The following is a 20,675-nucleotide window of genomic DNA, read 5'->3' on the forward strand; positions in this document are numbered from 1 at the left end:
AAGTTTTCATTGTAGGCGAAAATGAGATGTTCGGTAGTATACGGAAAAGAGACAGCCATCAACCCAGCAGTGGCGGATCGGGGAGGGTTCCGCGGGGGTTGGAACCCCCCTTTTTTGGACGATCAATGCATTTGAATGGGGACATATAGTTGGAACACCCCCTTGTTTTGTCCTGGGTTGGGAACCTCCCTTTTTCAAATGGCTGGATCCGCCACTGCCCAGCCATAATAAAAGTCTTAATGTTATATTCTGTCAGTCTTAGACTCTTAAACAATTGTCACGTGATTTGATATGTAAGTAAATATATATAATAAAGATATTCGCCTCCTTGTCCCACCACATTCACATACAGGTTTCAGTTCGTCAACAATAGTCCTGAAATTTGACTGTGTTAATTGATATATGCTTTAATGGAATATACCATTTACATGTACAGGTACAGTGAATTTATCAGAATAAAGAAGATATGATAAGCTTTACCCTTTCAATTCATTTTTTTTTTATTAATCTCCAAAATAGAATTCTTCTGCTATTCATGGCACATTAGTCCGTCGTTCATCAGTAATTCATATTTTTGAATTTGGTTTAATACATATATATTGGTTATTACGGCTCTATAGACTTTGTATGTTAAAGTGCAATACAGCAAAAAGAACCAACTTCACGAGCATTTACACACCGAAGGGGTCCTGAGAAAAGTAGCGACGAAAACCTATAATACGCACGAGCATCAACACACAAATTAAGGATGCTGAGAAATATTACCGTGTGACAACTTTTAATTTAAACGAATTGACACACTGAAACTATTCTCGAATTAATATGTTTGCAATTTTGGAAAACGTATACAACTATTTCCCATTTGGCTAACTTGCATGGCGATGTCGCAATTTAAATATTGCATTTTGATCTATAAAACTATTCTAGAATTATTGCAAAATATCTAAATAAAATACATGTATTTCTTTAAACAAGAAATAACCGGATTATTTTCCGATATTTTAACATTATATTTTGACAGAATGATTTATCTGTGACGGGTAACTTCCAGGACGTATTGAGTACGAAGTTTTATGATTTAGGCTTCTCCCATTGGACGATTTAAAGTAGCCCTCGAGCTATTTAAAGTAGTCCTCGAGCTATAGTCGTAAACCTTAACTATAAATATTAACCACTTCCAGACTAGGAGCTTTTGGTAAACAACAAGGTAGGATGTCTTACTTCAATTCTTATATTTAGTATATACATGTATGTTTATACAGTTCTGTTTACCCCCTCCTATTTCCATGCATATACCATGTATATCCAGTATATTTAACAGTTGCCGATGTATGTTGTGGTCATGGTCTTTTGTGAACCTTAAAAAAACTTCGAAGGTTTTGAACCTTGATATTTCTATCTGATTTACAAAAGTGAAAATTTGGTAGTCAGTTTATCAATTCAGTTAGGGGGGGGGGGGGGTCCTTCGTTTCTGTATCCTTTGGGATTTTTTGTTGTTGTTATTTTTCTCTATTCATTTTACTTTCTCCCTTTTATTCTCAATATTGTATTATTTTATAACTATATCAGTTGCAGTAAAAGTCAAATTTACAGTCGGAGTAAGATTTTTCAGCTAAGATAACAGAAAACTGTGCATGAATTCCTTATGCAAGTGATTGATTAATCTAAATACATATCGGATTCTGATGTTCAGTCGTTGTCGTTTGTTGATGTGGTTTATAAGAGTTTCTCGTTTCTTGTGTTTTTTTATATAAATTAGACCGTTGGTTTGAATGGTTTTACACAAGTAATTTTTGGGGCCCTTTATAGCTTGTTGTTCGGTGTGAGCCAATGCTCCGTGTTGAAGGCCTTACATTGACCTATAATGGTTTACTTTCATAAATCGTGACTTGGATGGAGAGTTGTCTCATTACCACTCACACCACATCTTTTATATCTCTATAATACAAATTTCAAACAGAAAATTTGTTCAGAATTTTATTTTTCAAAAATTTACTCTCACCACTTTGCAAAATACTATACGGATATGTCGCATGATAGCCAATAATTGACAACCATATTCACCAGAGAGCAAATGAGGAGGATGTAAACCACTATAGGCAAGTGTTTACGTCCTTCAATAATGAACAAACACATAACAGCTATGAAATAACCTAGCATAACAAAATGCGAAAAAATTCTAACAAGAAAAACCAAAGGCCAGATTTGTGTTAAAAATTATTATGAAAGACAGCAACGAACGACAAGTTCAAATGCTGGATCGAATCTTAACTTGTAATTTTGTATAATTTCTAATTGGTCCATAAATTAGGGACAACTTTTTTTACAGCAATTTATCATTTTAATCCATTAAGATTTTATCTTCAAATCGCATAGTAAGATAATTTCTATACATAAAGTATGCTGATAATCATTTGAGCTACTTCTATCAACTTTGTGATTTATCTTAGTACTTAATATTTGATGTTGTCTCATATTCCAAGTTACGTCTATATATGTCCATCTTCGCTAGCCAAGGGTTACGATCCACTCCCGTTCTGGAGAGAACGGGAGTGGATCGTAAGCCTTGGCGAGCGAAGATGATATATATGTCTTCATTTTTGTTTTATTGGTCTAACTTATATTTGTTTTTGTGCTTCTTATTATATATCAGTACTTATTCACGAATATGTGCAGAAAGCAATAGGATCAAAATGTCGAGTTGTAACGAGTCTGATTTTTCTAAATGTCTTACTTTTGTCGCTTGTTGTTTAACTTTTTTGAATAGAAACAGTGCCTTTATTCAATTTGTGTATACAAGATTAGGTTGGAGTCTAAAACTCTAAATATTCCTGAAATATTATAAGAATGTCCAGAAGCCCCCATTTCTAAATATGAGACTCGTCGTTTGTCCTTCTTTTAATATTTATATAAGCTTTATTTTGTTTAAAATACATTGATAATACATTTCAGAATGAACGCCTTTTTCTTTATATCGACCGTATGTCTGGTCGGAGTGGCTCATACTATGACAATTGGCGGGAGCTCAGGCATGGGAATTGACGACCAATATACATCATCATCAGGATTTGGTTCCTCATTTGGCGGAAATCCAAGCTTCAGCGGAATAAGTGGATTATCATCATCTGGTTTCGGCGGACAAGGAGACTACTTCGGGGGTGGAGGAAGTTATCTTGGAGGTGGAGGAAGTTTCATGGGTGGTGGAAGCCCCTTTGGAGGTGGAAGTTTCATGGGAGGCGGAGACCCCTTTGGAGGTGGAAGTTTCATGGGAGGCGGAAGCCCCTTTGGAGGTGGAAGTTTCATGGGAGGCGGAGGAAGTTACCTCGGAGGTGGAGGAGGCCTCATGGGAGGTGGATGGAGATAAATTATTATCTAATTAACCAATTGACAAAAATGATGTAAGTATTAAAGTAGAACCCTGTATGTATAAGTTATATTAGATATCTTATATATTATATTAGATATCTTATATAGTTTATGATATCTTATATAAGTTTATAAGATATCTTATATAAGTTTATAAGATATCTTATATAAGTTTATAAGATATCTTATATAAGTTTATAAGATATCTTATATAAGTTTATAAGATATCTTATATAAGTTTATAAGATATCTTATATAATTTATAAGATATCTCTTATACTTTTTTTTGTAAGATATCTTATAATTTTTTTTTAATGATATCTCATAAATTATATGAAAATCTCATAAATTATATGAGATATCTTAAATATTATATTAGATATCTTATTTATTATATAAGATATATTATATAGTATATAAGATATCTTATATAGTATATAAGATATCTTACATAGTTATGAGACACCTTACATATTAAGTTTGATATCCTTAAAATTATGTAAGATATATAATAAAGTTTATAAGATATATCATATACTTTATAAGATATCTTTATATAAAAAAAATATGGGATATCTCATAAATTATATAAGATATATTATAATGTATATGAGATATCTTATTAATTATATAAGATATCTTATAAACTTTAGAAGATATCGTTCATAATTTTAAGGATATCTAACATAATTTAAAGCATATCTTATAAACTTTAGTATATAAGAAATCTTATATCCTTTATATATATATATATCATATATAAAATATCTCAATTAATATATAATGATATCTTATATAATATATAAGATATATATCTTATATCTTGAACTTCGAATCTTGACATCGAAACTTGATATATAACATAAAATAATCAACTGTACCCTACTGAGGTACCCTATTATTAATGACTTCGTTTCTATAAAACAAAAAGTTTCAATAGTATTATAAGTCCATTACTAGAGTTAACCTTTTGTCGCCTTTCTTCTTGTCGTTAATAAGTTAAACGCTTAAAGGCAATAGTGTGTAAAAGTTTACATTTGAATTATCACTCGCATCTAGGCTAGCGTAAAGTCCCATTGCTATTGTTTTTATAATATTGTTAAACTTTCTTTTATTTTAGGAACTTGGCGAAGACACGACTGAGATGAATTTAAAGAAAAAATTATGATCCACATTAGCAGATAAAAACTTTAATAAAACAGAAAAAATGGAACTTCTCTTTGGCTAGCTTGGAGTACTATTCGACTTTTAACCATTGAATATCACTATGACAGTTTATACCATAATGCAAATAAATATTTCTAAAAAGACAATTTAAAAGACAAATTAAAAGCAAAAACATTGAGTTGATCATAACTAAACCAAGGAGCATGTCGGGCACCATCCTGCTTTGATTGGAAAAATAAATAGAAATGGGCATACAATTCAGTCTAATTAAAATATAGATATCCCAGAGACATATAATACGTTATATGTCTCTGGATATACTAAGTATATATGAAGATGTGATATGAGTGCCAAAGAGACAACTCCATCCAGGATCGCTGAATTCGTTTAGCTGATATGTATATGTGCTTTCGATGTAGTTCGATTGATCGATATTTTTTATTAGATTGGCATACAATATCGACTTGTTATGTATATATATGGAAGTGTTTAACGACATTGACCGACTTTTCGGCCCTCGCACGGTCGGTTCGGTGCCGGAAGGCGCTTGCTGAGCTTTAACATATTTAATCATGGCCGTGGGTCAGAAACAGGTAGTTGAGGACGCACACGCTAAAATGTCTGGCCTTCTTTTCTAACCATTGCTTTTCTGTTGATAGTCCTAACATGATGCAAGAAAATGAGGTCAAGGTCATATAAACCAAACAAGAAATATATGTTCACCGAACAATCATTCATTACACTTAATAGTTAACTTATTACTTTTAGTGTCTAACAAGAATGTGTCCATAGACGTACCGGGATGCCCCTATTGCAATATAATTCTCTATGTTTAGTGAACTGTGAAATTGGAGAAAAAACTCGAATTTTCATTAAAAATTAGAACGATCGTACAAGTTGATAGGACTTTAACTTCATAAAAAAACCTACCTTGGCCAATTTTTTTTTTACCAGAAACGGGAACGCACAGACCAGAAAACATAATGACATAAATGGGACATAAAAAAACCCAGATTTAACCAAGAAGACTAAACATTGACCAACGAATCATGAAATGAGGTGAAGGTCAGATGAACCATGCCAGGCAGACATGTACAGCTTACTATCCTTCCATACTACAACAAATAAAGTTGACCTATTCCTTATAGTTTAACAGACCAAAACACGAAAACTTAACACTGAGCAATCATGAACCGTGAAAATGAGGTCAAGTTCAAATAAAACCAGCAAGTTGGACATTCCCATACAACAATACAGATGACCAATTGCATACAGTATTAGAAAACAGACCAAAACTCAAAACTTAACATTGACTAATGAACCATGAAAATGAGATCAAGGTCAGATGACACCTGCCAGTTGGACATGGATATCTTACAATTATTTCATACACCAAATATAGTAGACCTATTGCATACAGTTCAAGAAATACTGACCAAAACACAAAAACATGTAATTTCGAATAGACAGAAAAAATATTACAGTCATTTCTTATAATTTCATTTTAAAGCGTAGAAAACCATGAAAAAACATTGATGGCGTCACGGTCACATGACTAAATTATGTCTATATGGGCTCATAACAAAATAAAGTCAGACAATCAGAAGATGTGTTACATCCAAAATAAAATTATGTATTTATATTTTTTTATTGTTCGACTAATTTGGTCTTGATGACAAATATGTTGTAGTCTTTGTTACATATGTTCTCATCTTTTATGGACAAGGAATGATATATAAACAGCTGTCACAGCTATGGGTTGTCCGGTAGCTAAAAGTAACCTAGCCACAGCTTCTGAATATCTCGGTTTCTTTTATCTGTGGGTTCATTGATCTCTGCCACAATTTCAAGATAACACTTGGCAACTTTTATCTTTGGGTAGCTAATTGAATGAAGTATACCGATACATCTCCTTTAAATCATTTTAACATGTTTGAACCCGCCACATTTTTGCCCCTTTTCAAAGTCAGGAGCCTCTGGCCTTTGTTAATCTTGTGTTATTTTTAATTTTAGTTTCTTGTGTACAATTCGGAGTTTAGGATGGCGTCCATTATCACTGAACTAGTATATATTTGTTTAGGGGCCAGCTGAAGGACCCCTCCGGGTGCGGGAATTTCTCACAGCATTGAGTCTTGTTGGTGACCTTCTGCTGATGTCTGTTCTATGGTAGGGTTGTTGTCTCTTTGACACATTCCCCATTTCCATTCTCAATTTTATTTGCTTTGAACATATACTTCTAATATGTTTTATAATTTAACAGCTCACAGAAAAATATAGTACCTAGCATAGAAACATTCTTTTGATTCTTGATAATTATTTTGAAAGATGATTTTTGTCAAATTGACACTAAACATAACATCAACACATTTTATTTAAATTCAACAACATTTATATATTATAATACATATACATGTACAAAGTACAATTTCATACATTAACATGCTTTTTGTTTCCTTAGCTTTAGCGCATAATATATAAACAGAATACTGTAAATTCACAAACTATTGCCATGTTTTATTATTGATAAAAATATTAAAGGGGAAAAGTTTTTCAGATATATTAAAATTTGTATTTTTCTATTTGCACCAGTTTCTTAAATTAAAATAATGAAGGGGTCAATAATGTCATCTGCTTGACCACAATATTTTTGCCATATTTATTTTGAAAAAACAAAAACACAGCCCCCTTTTTGAAGTTAAATAGTTGTTCCTTATCTGATTATCTTTTTAGAAAATTATATTAAATGTACCTAGTTAAATGAGCTGTTGGTTTTACAACTGATAAAAAAAAATAATCTTCCCCTAATTGATAATGGTTCAAAAGAATTTACGAACAAGAATGTGTCCCAAGTACACGGATGCCCCACGCGCACTATCATTTTCTATGTTCAGAGGACCGTGAAATTGGGATCAAAACTTTAATTTGGAATTAAAATTAGAAAGATCATATCAAAGGGAACAAGTGTACTAAGTCCCAAGTTGATTAGACTTCAACTTCTTCAAAAACTACCTTGACCAAAAAATTTAACCTGAAGCAAACGGACGCACAGACGGACGGACGAACGGAGGCACAGACCAGAAAACATAATGCCCCTCTACTATCGTAGGTGGGGCATAAAAACAATATGACATACTTCAGGAAAAGATAACCTTAGCTGTATTTGGGAAAACATTTAGGAATTTTGGTCCTCAATGCTCTTCAACTTCATACTTTATTTAGCCTTTTAAACATTTTTTGATTTAAGCGTCTCTAATAAGTCTTTTGTAGACGAAATGTGCGTCTAGTGTAAACATAAATTTTTAATCCTGGTATCTATGATGAGTTTATATAAATGAACTAATGACAACCACTAAACTAAAGCATGGATGGATGTTCAATATGGCCAAAATTATATAAAGTTAAAATCACATCATGCCAACTATTTTCCAAGGTGATATGGAAAATAAATAGTATTTTTATGCCAAAGCAGATAATTATGAGGGCTATGTGAGGATATATATAATTGATAGCCTGCCTGGACTCCCTGTTTATGAGGCAGAATGAAAGATTTATAGTGTCACACTTTTCATACAGAGCGTTAAAGGGATTAAAAAACATATTTATTAAAAAGAAGCAAAAAATGCTAATCAGAGCTCTTACAAATATTTTTATTGCTGTTTGACCATAGTGACTGGACCAAACACCAATGTTTCACATCGCCTTATTTTTATTTATATCTGTGTATTCATGCTCAATAAAAAAAAAAAATTGTGAAAAATAAACATTGATTTATCATGCATGATATATATATATTACTTTCTTTAGATTTAAAAATTTCAAACACATAAAACATGTTAAATGTTGATCTAATTCAGAAAATATTTTTTGGTTTGCTATGAGACTGAAAATGAAAAAAAAATATATATCTAAAAATTTGTGATGTTTACAAAAACTTCAGTTAAAAATTTGATCTATCATGCCTAACACACAATTTTTAAAACTATACACTTAATAACATGTTATTTTTTCCTTTGCAACCATGGCAACTGGCCATACCAATATTTTATTTTACAAGGAAGCTATAATTCAACATGTCAACCAGTTTTTGTTTTAAGTGTTTAAAGAAGACCAAATGATAGATTTCCGAAAAGTTTAACATTAATTAATAAATTATTGATTTCAATTTCTTGATGTATCTTTTCTTTGTCTATAACTTTTGTAGATTATATCTTTCTTCTTTTACTTTTTTACCATGTTTATTATATAAATTTTCAAATCATTCTAAAAATAAGATAATTGAACAATTGAAAGATAAAACAGTTCAACAATTGTTTTGATCAACATGATCATGATGATTGAGCAATTTTTTTAAACTTATTTCTCAAAAACCATGAAAGGTCCAGGAAATCTACATTGATCTAAGAATACTAAGGTAGCTAGGGGTTAAACATCTAGGATTGGAGGACCACCACTCTTAAATAGCCACTATAGTGATCCCTTAAGGCAGCAACCATTTGATTTTCCGGGGGGGGGGGGGGGCTATGTTTTTTTTTCTGGACAAACTTTGTTTTTCGCCTGTGACAAAAAACGATTATTTTTTTTCGCGACAAGTCAAAAAAATTTTTTTTCTTTCAATTTTAGCATAACATTTAGTGGCAGCTGAGGGTGAAACAAACAGTTTTTTTTCTCAGAATCAAAAACAAATTATTTTTTTCTCCAAAAACTGATAAGTCAAACAAACTTTTTTTTCCAAAAAAAAAACATAGCCCCAAAAAAATTAAATGGTTGCTGCCTAACTTTAAATTTTAAAGATATATATCTGCATGGATAAGAGATTAAGCACTCTCATTATTATAAAATGGATTAATTTCAACAGAAAAGCTCTCATTTTGTAGACAATCAACAATTTCAATAGGTTCAGTTTTAACACAAGGCAAACTAACATCTTTTCCACTATAGCTAATATCCATGAGATCTTCTGAACTATCACTGTATGATTTTAATGTTTTTTCGCAACCACTGTTTTCACTGGAGTAATTAAGCAAAGACTTATCATTTGGATTATCAGTTCCATTGACAAAATCATCATTTACTTCAATTTTAAAATCGTGTAGACTGATTTGGCGGTCGTCACTTGCTGGTACAATTTGATATGGTCCTGGATCCTGTGATTTAGTTAATTGTGTGGGAATAGCTGTTGATTCAGTTGTTTCTTGTTCTTTCATGACTGCTTGTTGTACATCATCTGCTATTTCTGGTTCCTTTTCTAAGTTCTCCTTTTCTTGACTAAGTGGAAAAATTTCATTTCTTGATGTACATGAATCAGGTTTATCCTTTCTTTGTCTTACTCTTGTAGATTTTTCTTTCCTCTTTAACTTAAACTTTATTTTTAAACTTCCTTTTTTCGTAATTCCTAACATTTTGCCCCCCTTTTTCAAGTCAGAAGTATGAACAGAATTGTTTATAACGGAATTTATAGCCTCTCGAATGTGATTTGTGATTATAGAAGGATCCGCAACTTCTTTTTCCGCAATGGAGGAATTTTGGAGACCATTTTTATTAGAACGAGCAGGTGTTTTTAATTTATTTTTCTTAATTTTTCCATCCTTTGACTTGCCCATTTTTGTAACTTCAGCAGTATTTTTAGATGGAGATGTACTATTAACCTCATTTTGACCTTCCATCCCATCATGTGTTTTCATGTGTGTTACTAAGTACTCCTTTCTTGTGTACCCAGCACTGCACTTGTCACAATTATACGGCTTAATCCCCAGATGCATTTCCATGTGTTTTTGCAGACGATTCTTAAAATTAAACTTTTTACCGCACATTTCACAATAGAATGGCTGATCTTCTTCATGTAGTTTCATATGTAGTTTGAGATACCCTTTCTGACTAAACTCCTTCCCACAAACTGTGCATTTCACTTCCTTTTCCCCTTTGTGGGATCGTGTGTGTTGCTTCAGAGAATTATTTGATCGGAATGATTTCTTACAAATTTCACATGTGTAAGGTTTCTCATCCGTGTGTGTTCGTAAGTGTTGAATTAATTCACATTTTGCAACAAATGTTTTGTCACAAATTTTACAAAAGAACTGTTTGACCCCTTGGTGTCTTTTTATATGCGTCTGTAAACTTTCATTTGTTCGATAACATTGATGACAGATATCACATTTATATGGCTTTAAATTTGCATGAGTTTTTAAATGACTTTGTAAGTGACCTTTCTGAATGAATGTCCTATCACACAAGTCACACTTATATGGACGTATATTTGTGTGAATTCTAGAATGAATATCGAGGTCAACTTCACGTTTAAATTTCTTCTGACAAATTTTACATTCAAACTCCTTCACGTCTGTCTCTGTGTGAAGTTTTTCATGTTTTTGAAGCGTCTGCTTCGTCAATAATTCTTTTCCACAATACTGACATTCATATGGCTTTCTGCCAGTAATTGTATGAGTCAAAAAATGTTCTTGTAGTTTACAATTTTCTGCAAAACTTTTGCCACATATTTCACATGCATGAGGTCGGATATTCAAATGTATTCTTTCATGACGTCTTAGATGTGTGTTGGTGGAAAATTCTTTTGCACACTTTTCACACTTATAAGGCTTCTCACCTGTATGTATTCGACTGTGTCGATCTAAATACGACTTTCGAGCGAACTCCTGTCTACAGATATCACACTTGAACGCTTTCTCAGTGCTATGAGTAACCATGTGATTACGAAGTTGATTTTTGGTTTTAAACGATTTCTTACATGTTTCACATGTAAAAGCTTTCTCCTCATTGTGAATAAGAATGTGTGTTTTAAGACTAGAATTAAAAATAAACCCTTTACCACACGTTGGACATTTATATTTTTTATCACCGATGTGTATTTTCATGTGTAAGCGAAGTCTTCGGTGGTCATTAAATTCTTTACTACACACACTACAGGTACTGAGTTTTTCTCCCGTATGAATTCTAACGTGTTCTTTGAGTGTTTCTCGGAGGGTGAATCTTTTCGGACATATTTCGCACTGATAAGGACGTTCACCATTATGAATCCTAAGATGTGCTTTCAAATAACTTTTACTACTGTAACCTTGGTTACAGACTTCACAAAAGAATGGTTTTCCATCTTTATGTACGTTTTGATGACTCAAGAGTTGTACTTTTCGAAGAAACTTTTTACTACAAATTTCACATGTGAATTTTTTAATACCAGTGTGAGTTAAAAGATGAGATTTTAAATATTTCTTTACGTTAAAGGTTTTATGACAGATACCACATTGAAATATTTCAATAGTTTTACCGTTCACAGATTTCTTCTGTTTTATCATGTTTGTTTTCTTTGATTTAAATATATCAACAATGTCTTTTTTCATCTCTGATACTGTGTCACCGTCGGATCCAAGACTTGGTTTTTCAAGGACTAAACTATTTTGCGTTACTGGTACATTTACTTGACCTGCAGACAAATTTTCTTCCATGCTGGCCAATGAAACTCTCCAACTTCTGTTTATCAGTTGAAATACATGGATGTCTTTTGTCCTGATTTGAAGCTCTCTAATAAATTTCCACAAAAATCAACTCTGGCATTGTCTGGTATACATTGTAAATAGCCCTCTAGAACAGTTTCAACATTATCTTAAATTGGTAGTATTTCTCCGGTTTTCTCTGTCATTGTCTGTTGTACAGTCTGAAAATAGGAACAGATTATCAATTAGTTTGCTGTTCTTTAAATGATCAATGGCAGTATATAATTTATCAATATAAAAATGTAGATTTAAAAAAGTCTGATTTGAAAATTATCCCCCAGGCTATTATAATTTGTACAGATTTTTTATACAACCGCAAAAACCGCTAATATTGAGCATTGATCATATACAAAAAACTTTATAAATAACACAAAAAGTTTACCTCTTAGTTTCAAGCTATAGTTTTCAATCTCAATTGAGTATAACACAAAATGAAAATGTATCACAAATAAATGAAGAATGTGTCAGTGTGACACAGACAAACGGTATCTGGATTGTTCGCCCAGAATACATGTTTGCCCTAGGTTCGTTTGCACTGAGTTTGTTCGACCTGATAGTCTGTTCGCCCTGGGTTTGTCTGCCCTACACACTGTATATTCATTTATGATATGTATATATGTTACATCAATAAACGAAATAAATATATATTAAAATTTATGTATATCTATTAAAAGTTAAATTTATACAGAATATTTGCCAAATTTATATGAAAATTCTTGGCTGCATTGTTACACTTTATTTTATAATTACTTTTAATTACTGTTGATTGAAATTTTATTGCTGATTAGGTATAATTTGAAATCTTTTGATATCACTGATTGTTATATAAATTGTTTTTGATGGATTAATAATGAGAATAACATTTTTCTCAAATAAAATAGTCAGCTTGGATGGGTAAAATTCAGTTTGAAATATAAAAAATAAAAAAAAGGAAGGGTAAAAACACTGATGACAAGTGAGCAATGTATAACAGTGTGACTTTGTTTTTCGGCCTAGCCAAGATCAGATGTGCATTTTGTGTTTCACATGAAGTCAAAAATGAGTATCACCTCAGGGAAAAACTCTTTTGATATTTTGGTTCAAAAATGGTTTAAATTATGAAAAATTGCCATCGTTAGGCTAACACTGGAAGCATTTATATAATTTCATGCAGTTTTTGGAAGAAATATTTAATATTTTTATCAAATAAATGGTTTTTAAAAACTGTATAATTTTCTTTAATGGTTGCCTTTAAGACATGGTCACCAGTGTCAGATTTTTGGTCAATGACAAAGACAACAAAATATGTTAAGAATTATTGAATATCAAACATTTTAATTGAAAAAAAAATTGACAAGAACATGTTTAACTCACAGTTATTTCAAACAACAGTAGCTTTCTTTGATTATTAATCTTATCTGATAAAACTGTATCTGAACTTATCTTTAAATAACAAAACTTCCAAAAAAAACCTTTCTTTTGGTGTATAGAACATTAAAATAACTAGTACTTGATTCATATTCTTACAATAAACAATTAAACTTGGCAATACAATTTATATGTTTTGTCTACGGACAAGTCATTGTATTCCTATTTAATGAAATGCATTATTAAAACCTAATTTTGATATAGCTGAAAGTGTTCTCTTGAAGAAAAAAACAAACATTTTATCAGGTTTATCTATCAAATGATGCTTAACTTTCAGAAAAATGAAAACAAACACATTTTGATAATGTCTACGGACAAGACATTTTATTGATATTCAATTAAATGCTTTCAAAGATGATTGGCAAAGTTAAGATTAAAAGTTACAAATTAAATTTTAATCTGTGTTTTTAAATTTTGGAAAATATAAAATTGTACCCATAATTCTTTATATATATCTCAATAATTTATTGATTAAGCCAAAATGAAGACACATTCTTTTTACTGAAATCCATATATCTGAATGTTTAAAACAATCAAACTATTACTAAAACTAAATTTTGATATAGTTAAATGTGTTCTCTTGAAAAAATAACATGCATGTTACCTTTCAAATTAGGCTGAACTCAAGGAAATTGGATACAAATATATTGTGGTAATGTCTACGGACAAGACAATTTCAGTTGAAAAAAAAATCTGTTAGAACTAAATGTGACTATATTTACATTTGTATGTTGAAAATACTGAGTTTTAATTTGAATAGATAACTTTCATCACCTATAAATAAGATTTAAGTTCCATAGCAGACAAATAATTGAATTTAATACTTGTTATGTACAAGTGTCTTGTCCATAGACAATTCCCTCGTCTGCTGTTAATACTGAAACGCAAAAGATAAAGTTAGAGAGAGAGAATTACTTTTTCTTCATTTGATTTAGTTAATCTTTTAAGGTATGCAGCAACTGGAATAAACAATATTGAAGTAAAATAAAGTATGCTTTTTATGACTGATACTTTGTAACCACTGGAGATTTTTTGTTGCAACAACCAGTAAAAGAAAGAATCCAAGATGAATAAATTGTCTATTACAGTGAACTAATAATGTAGTTCAAATTAAGTTCACTTAAAAACTAACAATTGATAAAAACAGCGAAATTTTAAATGAAACAATATAACGTGAAATTTTGCCCATTTTCAGCGTGTATTTTCAAACAACAGTAGCTTTCTTTGATTATTAATCTTATCTGATAAAACTGTATCTGAACTTATCTTTAAATAACAAAACTTCCAAAAAAAACCTTTCTTTTGGTGTATAGAACATTAAAATAACTAGTACTTGATTCATATTCTTACAATAAACAATTAAACTTGGCAATACAATTTATATGTTTTGTCTACGGACAAGTCATTGTATTCCTATTTAATGAAATGCATTATTAAAACCTAATTTTGATATAGCTGAAAGTGTTCTCTTGAAGAAAAAAACAAACATTTTATCAGGTTTATCTATCAAATGATGCTTAACTTTCAGAAAAATGAAAACAAACACATTTTGATAATGTCTACGGACAAGACATTTTATTGATATTCAATTAAATGCTTTCAAAGATGATTGGCAAAGTTAAGATTAAAAGTTACAAATTAAATTTTAATCTGTGTTTTTAAATTTTGGAAAATATAAAATTGTACCCATAATTCTTTATATATATCTCAATAATTTATTGATTAAGCCAAAATGAAGACACATTCTTTTTACTGAAATCCATATATCTGAATGTTTAAAACAATCAAACTATTACTAAAACTAAATTTTGATATAGTTAAATGTGTTCTCTTGAAAAAATAACATGCATGTTACCTTTCAAATTAGGCTGAACTCAAGGAAATTGGATACAAATATATTGTGGTAATGTCTACGGACAAGACAATTTCAGTTGAAAAAAAAATCTGTTAGAACTAAATGTGACTATATTTACATTTGTATGTTGAAAATACTGAGTTTTAATTTGAATAGATAACTTTCATCACCTATAAATAAGATTTAAGTTCCATAGCAGACAAATAATTGAATTTAATACTTGTTATGTACAAGTGTCTTGTCCATAGACAATTCCCTCGTCTGCTGTTAATACTGAAACGCAAAAGATAAAGTTAGAGAGAGAGAATTACTTTTTCTTCATTTGATTTAGTTAATCTTTTAAGGTATGCAGCAACTGGAATAAACAATATTGAAGTAAAATAAAGTATGCTTTTTATGACTGATAATCTGCCACTTTTTAAAATCCACTCCTGTAAAGTAATTTTACAAAAATTGAGTACACTTAAATTACCATTTATTTCTATGTTTAAACAACACCTATGACTAATTTAGACCCATACAGCCAAGCAATATTGATAAAAAGACATGTCTACGGACAAGACATGTGTCTACGGACAAGACATTCTGACATATTTTTGAAATTTTTTCTCTATTAAAGTCATAAGAAACGAGTGACCGGTGAAAAATTATGTTCTTCCAAATCTTGAACCAATGCATACAAACATCATAAACTTAGTCTTCTGTGCACGAATTTATCATTTTTTTCATGTAAATTTCTTATAATCGTCTTTTTTTTTTTCAATCAGTCAGTGTTGTTGTGAAAATATGGCAGGTACATGTAATTAAAGTTCGTGTTTTGAAGCCGAAGTTTAACGATGGTCACCTGTTTGTCAACAATCGACAAAAAATAAACAAAAAAGCATGGAAAGAGAGCACGTGTTTAACATGTATATTCAGATAATAGTTTATTTTAAGGACATCCATGCGTATTGTGATCACTGGATTTTTACGAGATGGGTCACACTGAGGTCACTTTGCATACGGAAAATATTTCGGGGGAATTGTTTGCTGGAAGCAAGCTATTAAAATAAAGTAAACTTCTTCTAAATATGAATAAATTAAAGAATTTTCCTCAGAAAAAAGTATATGTACATAAGTTTTATAATGAAAACTATCCATTGAGTTACAATGTATAAAAAACATATGCATTATTTTTTTTGATTTGAGGTTTCTTATGACTTTAATAGATGGTAGAAAAAAATGTTAGTAGTGTTTTCATATCTACAAAAGAACAGGAACTTAGCAATGCAATATTAATGTTATTATACTTCCAGTTTACTAGGGAATGCATGTCTACGGACAAGACATTTTTTTCACTTTATTTGTGTATCCAACTTTGATGGCATATATCTCCAGCTAGGGTACTGCAATATTGATATATGAGGTAGTTTTTGATAATGTATATACTAGAAGAGAAAACTAAATACATAATAGCATAAATTTGATTTATTTTTCTCTTTTATCACTACACTGAGTAAGCTAAAAACAAAAGTACAAAATTTCATAACAAGCACATAGTGTCCAACTTTTTATCATAACTTTGTAACCACTGGAGATTTTTTGTTGCAACAACCAGTAAAAGAAAGAATCCAAGATGAATAAATTGTCTATTACAGTGAACTAATAATGTAGTTCAAATTAAGTTCACTTAAAAACTAACAATTGATAAAAACAGCGAAATTTTAAATGAAACAATATAACGTGAAATTTTGCCCATTTTCAGCGTGTATTTTAGTGTTTTATTTTAAAACGGTAACACCTATACATGATATTTGATATTCATTGTGAAACTCTACATTCTCTTTATCAGTTCAAAGATTTGTTACAATATTCAAATGTTATCTTCTTGTCTTTACAAGCCTATAACATAGACCCACTATGAAATGCACATCTGATCTTGGCTAGGCCATTTTGGTATTTGTTTCACTAATAGTAATTCTATTTAGTGTTTTAAAATATTCGTTTAGTAAATAAATGTGTGCGAAGTACAGTTCGGAATTGATCTTGTTATATATATAACTGTTACTGAATACTTTTAAATTGTTAAAATGTATCATTCAATAAAGTTAAATATATAAATAACTTAGTCATGTTAGTCTTTAGTTGTGTTATGTCAACATTATTCTAAAAAATAAATCAGGGCAAACAGAAACTAAGGCGAACCAGAATCAGGGCTGACAGACCCGGAACGACAGATGACCTAGCTTATAAATTAATGTAAATTTTTAAATTTTTCAATTTATCATCAGATCCAAAGTGTTCACTTATATATAGCTATAGGCATAAGGCACTACACCAATACTAGCCGGCAATAGTCACCATGTAAACAGTGACAATGCCAATGGTGAGACTGAAAATTGTACAGTTGTATTTTAATACCACACTTTTTAAAATGACTTAAGCTTGAGGCTTTTAATGATGAAGGCTATTTTGAGTACATGGAATACATATATATCAATAAAGAAGGGCATCATCAAATTACCAATACCGTGAAAATATAGCTGAACTGTCAATTTACAAAGAAATATTGTTTGCAAAATTAGCAAACGGAAGTCAATAAGGAATGGGAATAATCGAAACCTATTACGGACAGGCACCACCGGAATATTGAGGACCTGTTATTTTGGAAAAAAACTAAAAACAAAACAGCCTTTTTAGATAGTACTTTATTTGTTATATGATTTCAAGGATTTTGTCAATATGCAAATTCTTAACAAATTGATGAATATTTAATTTTTGACAGATGTACTTTTGTTCATTTCAAAAGGGGGAGGGGGATTTCAATTTGAAGTATTTCGTGCAACTAGCCTAAAACAACACTGTTTTCTAACTAATCTCCCTCTCTGTCTCTCAAATTTTTGAACAGAGAAAACTTCAAAAGGGTACAAACTGCCGATTTGGGAACAGATATTCGATTTTTTGGCAATGAGAAAAAACAAAAAAAAATATTTTTAGACCCGGTATTTTAATAGCACGAATCAAAGAACACACATTGTAGATCTAGGAACTGTTGTCTGTAATTCAAACAATTGTTTAATAAGAAAACAATGGCTATTTTAAAAATGGTAAAAAAAAATCAAGTTCTTTCCTGTTACCAAAGTGAACCAATTTTAAAAAGTTTCTAATGGGAATAAGAAATAAGTTTAAGACATTATTTGTGGTTTACTAGTATATCCTGCAATAGTTTATCAAATGCCAATTATTGATTTTAGCATTTGCAATACAAAAGGTTTAGAAATATACTTAAATATAGTCAAATATGTCGGTAACATGAAAGAGTCTTGCGTAACAGGACAACGGTAACAGGATAGAGTTGGTAACAGAAAGGATTTTTCTGCTTTATTTTAAAGTTTAAGAAAAATACATCATTATAGATTGGTCACAATTGGAAGATAACAGCAAACAATGTCATTTATCCTTTGAAACTGTATTTGCAAGATGAAAAATCTGCCTAGGTAATGAAAAATTCTAAAATAAATTCCTTGCTGTTACTTTCTACTATACTAGAATTGCACAATGTTCTCTGCTGTTATCAAAGGGAAAAACCCTATTTATTTATTCAATATACTGTGTATTATTTTGAAATTTATTTGATAAGGTGGTGATATCATAAATTAAATGAAATGGTTGGCATATAGTAGATAAACTTTTTGATTCTTTATTGAAATTGTCATTAGCATCCTTCCTGTTACTGATGATGGTTATGCTGTTACTTTTTATCTGGTAACATGACAGAACGTAACAGAAAGGAATTACGCGATAGTTTTTGTCCTTTTTATCACATTAAATGTAAGTGTATTTCCTGTAACATATAACATTTAAAAAGATGACATAAAAACACACCTAATGTTGTGGTGCACACTTAAAATTATTCTCAGAAAGTGTAAAAAAAAGGCTATATCAGGATAGAACACCATAAAGTATTTTTCTATAAATTCGTACCTTGGATGGGCTTGAATTTTCAAACCTGGCCGCCTTTCCATCTATTTCTTTGTACTAATGCATTCAGAAAATGATGCTCTTCAAAATACATAATGGGAAAATAACTCTTGGTCTTGTAAACGTTTCCACGGGTAAAAAAGACCTAGTGGTAACAGGAGGGAAATCACCCCTGGGGACAAATTTTTTTCTCTTAAAATTTGCAAAATTTTATTACATGCTCTAGTTATAATATAAAAAGACAAATTAGGGGCAAGTTTATTATATAATTTATCATATATGTGAGAATCGGACGCCTGTTTAATAAATTTGGATATTATTTGAATGATTTAGTTTTCCAAAAAACACAGGGGACAACATGATTTTAGGGGGGTTGAACATTTAAATTACAATATTTTATTGGAAGAAATATAAGAATGAGTGTTTAATTGTCAGGGGTTGGTGCATTATATAATTTAGCTTATACTGAAACTTGAAATTTTCAAAAAAGATGGTTGAATAAAAAAATAATTGCTGGTGAAGTTGGGGACATGGAAAATCGACTTTTTCAGATATTGTCTCATATACCTAATTATATCATAACTTGTATATATAGGAAATTTTGTTCTGAGACAAGTGCCTGTGCTGCAGTGGTAGATCCAGAAATTTTAATTCCTGACTGCCATAATAGTGCCTCCACGGCCGGCACAAGCTTGTGACAGTCATGCTTCAGTGATTCCCTAAGTAGTCAACACAAAATCCCCCCAAAAGGGGGTGGATAACTGTCTCTCCCTTTATCGACCTCACGTGGCAGGTGCGTTCGACCTGTAAATTGTGTCATAATCATACAATTGATGCGTGATTAACATTTATATACAACTTTATTGCAAAAAACAGAGTTTTTTTAAAACAGCAATTTGATTTTATAGCACTTCACTTAGGTTTTCAAAGGTATTGACGTGGGCAGGTACAAAGATATACAACGGGTTAGCATCCTTTTTATAAGCGGTTTATGTATTTGCGTCATGAGTGGGGCCGTATTACAGCGGGATTTTAACCCTTTTCATATGTTATCATACCTATTTCCAATGGGAGATTACCCTTTTCATAAGTGGGACGAGTTGGTAAACAAGATTGGGACGTTTTTTTAAAAAGTGGGGCGAGTTTGTGAAAAAGTGGGGCGATTAGTCATGGATTCCACCCGGACATAGCGATCTTACTTTCCATCGGCGTCGTCCACAAATATTTACTCTGGTTAATTTTCATTTGAAATTTAATAACTTTCTTAAAATATCCGGCCGGATTTATACCAAACTTGGATAGAAGCTAGTTTATTAACATAAGAAATTATACAGAAGTTAGTTTAGTGTGGGGGGGGGGGGGGGGTCCTGTTTTACTTATAAATGGACTTAGTTTTTCTGCCACACATTACATTC

At 31.0% G+C, this 20,675-nt stretch overlaps 1 protein-coding gene and 1 long non-coding RNA gene across 2 annotated transcripts; one reads left to right on the forward strand and one right to left on the reverse strand.

Moving 5' to 3' along the window:
• Window positions 1-325: 325 nt before the first annotated feature.
• LOC134681992 (uncharacterized) lies at window positions 326-4,754 on the forward strand. The gene is made up of 4 exons (XR_010100747.1): window positions 326-436; window positions 1,022-1,207; window positions 2,953-3,398; window positions 4,487-4,754. It is a non-coding gene; the product is annotated as an uncharacterized LOC134681992 (long non-coding RNA).
• A 3,144-nt stretch (window positions 4,755-7,898) lies between these two features.
• Window positions 7,899-17,904, reverse strand: LOC134681166 (oocyte zinc finger protein XlCOF6-like). Its single transcript, XM_063540645.1, has 2 exons — window positions 17,810-17,904; window positions 7,899-12,199 (listed from the first exon to the last, which is right to left on the reverse strand). Exon 2 carries the CDS (start codon window positions 11,988-11,990, stop codon window positions 9,348-9,350), a length of 2,643 nt encoding a protein of 880 aa, XP_063396715.1. The 5' UTR covers window positions 11,991-12,199; window positions 17,810-17,904; the 3' UTR covers window positions 7,899-9,347.
• Window positions 17,905-20,675: the final 2,771 nt, after the last annotated feature.

Source organism: Mytilus trossulus, chromosome 8 (assembly GCF_036588685.1).
Source record: "Mytilus trossulus isolate FHL-02 chromosome 8, PNRI_Mtr1.1.1.hap1, whole genome shotgun sequence".
Classification (NCBI taxonomy): Eukaryota; Metazoa; Mollusca; class Bivalvia; order Mytilida; family Mytilidae; genus Mytilus; species Mytilus trossulus.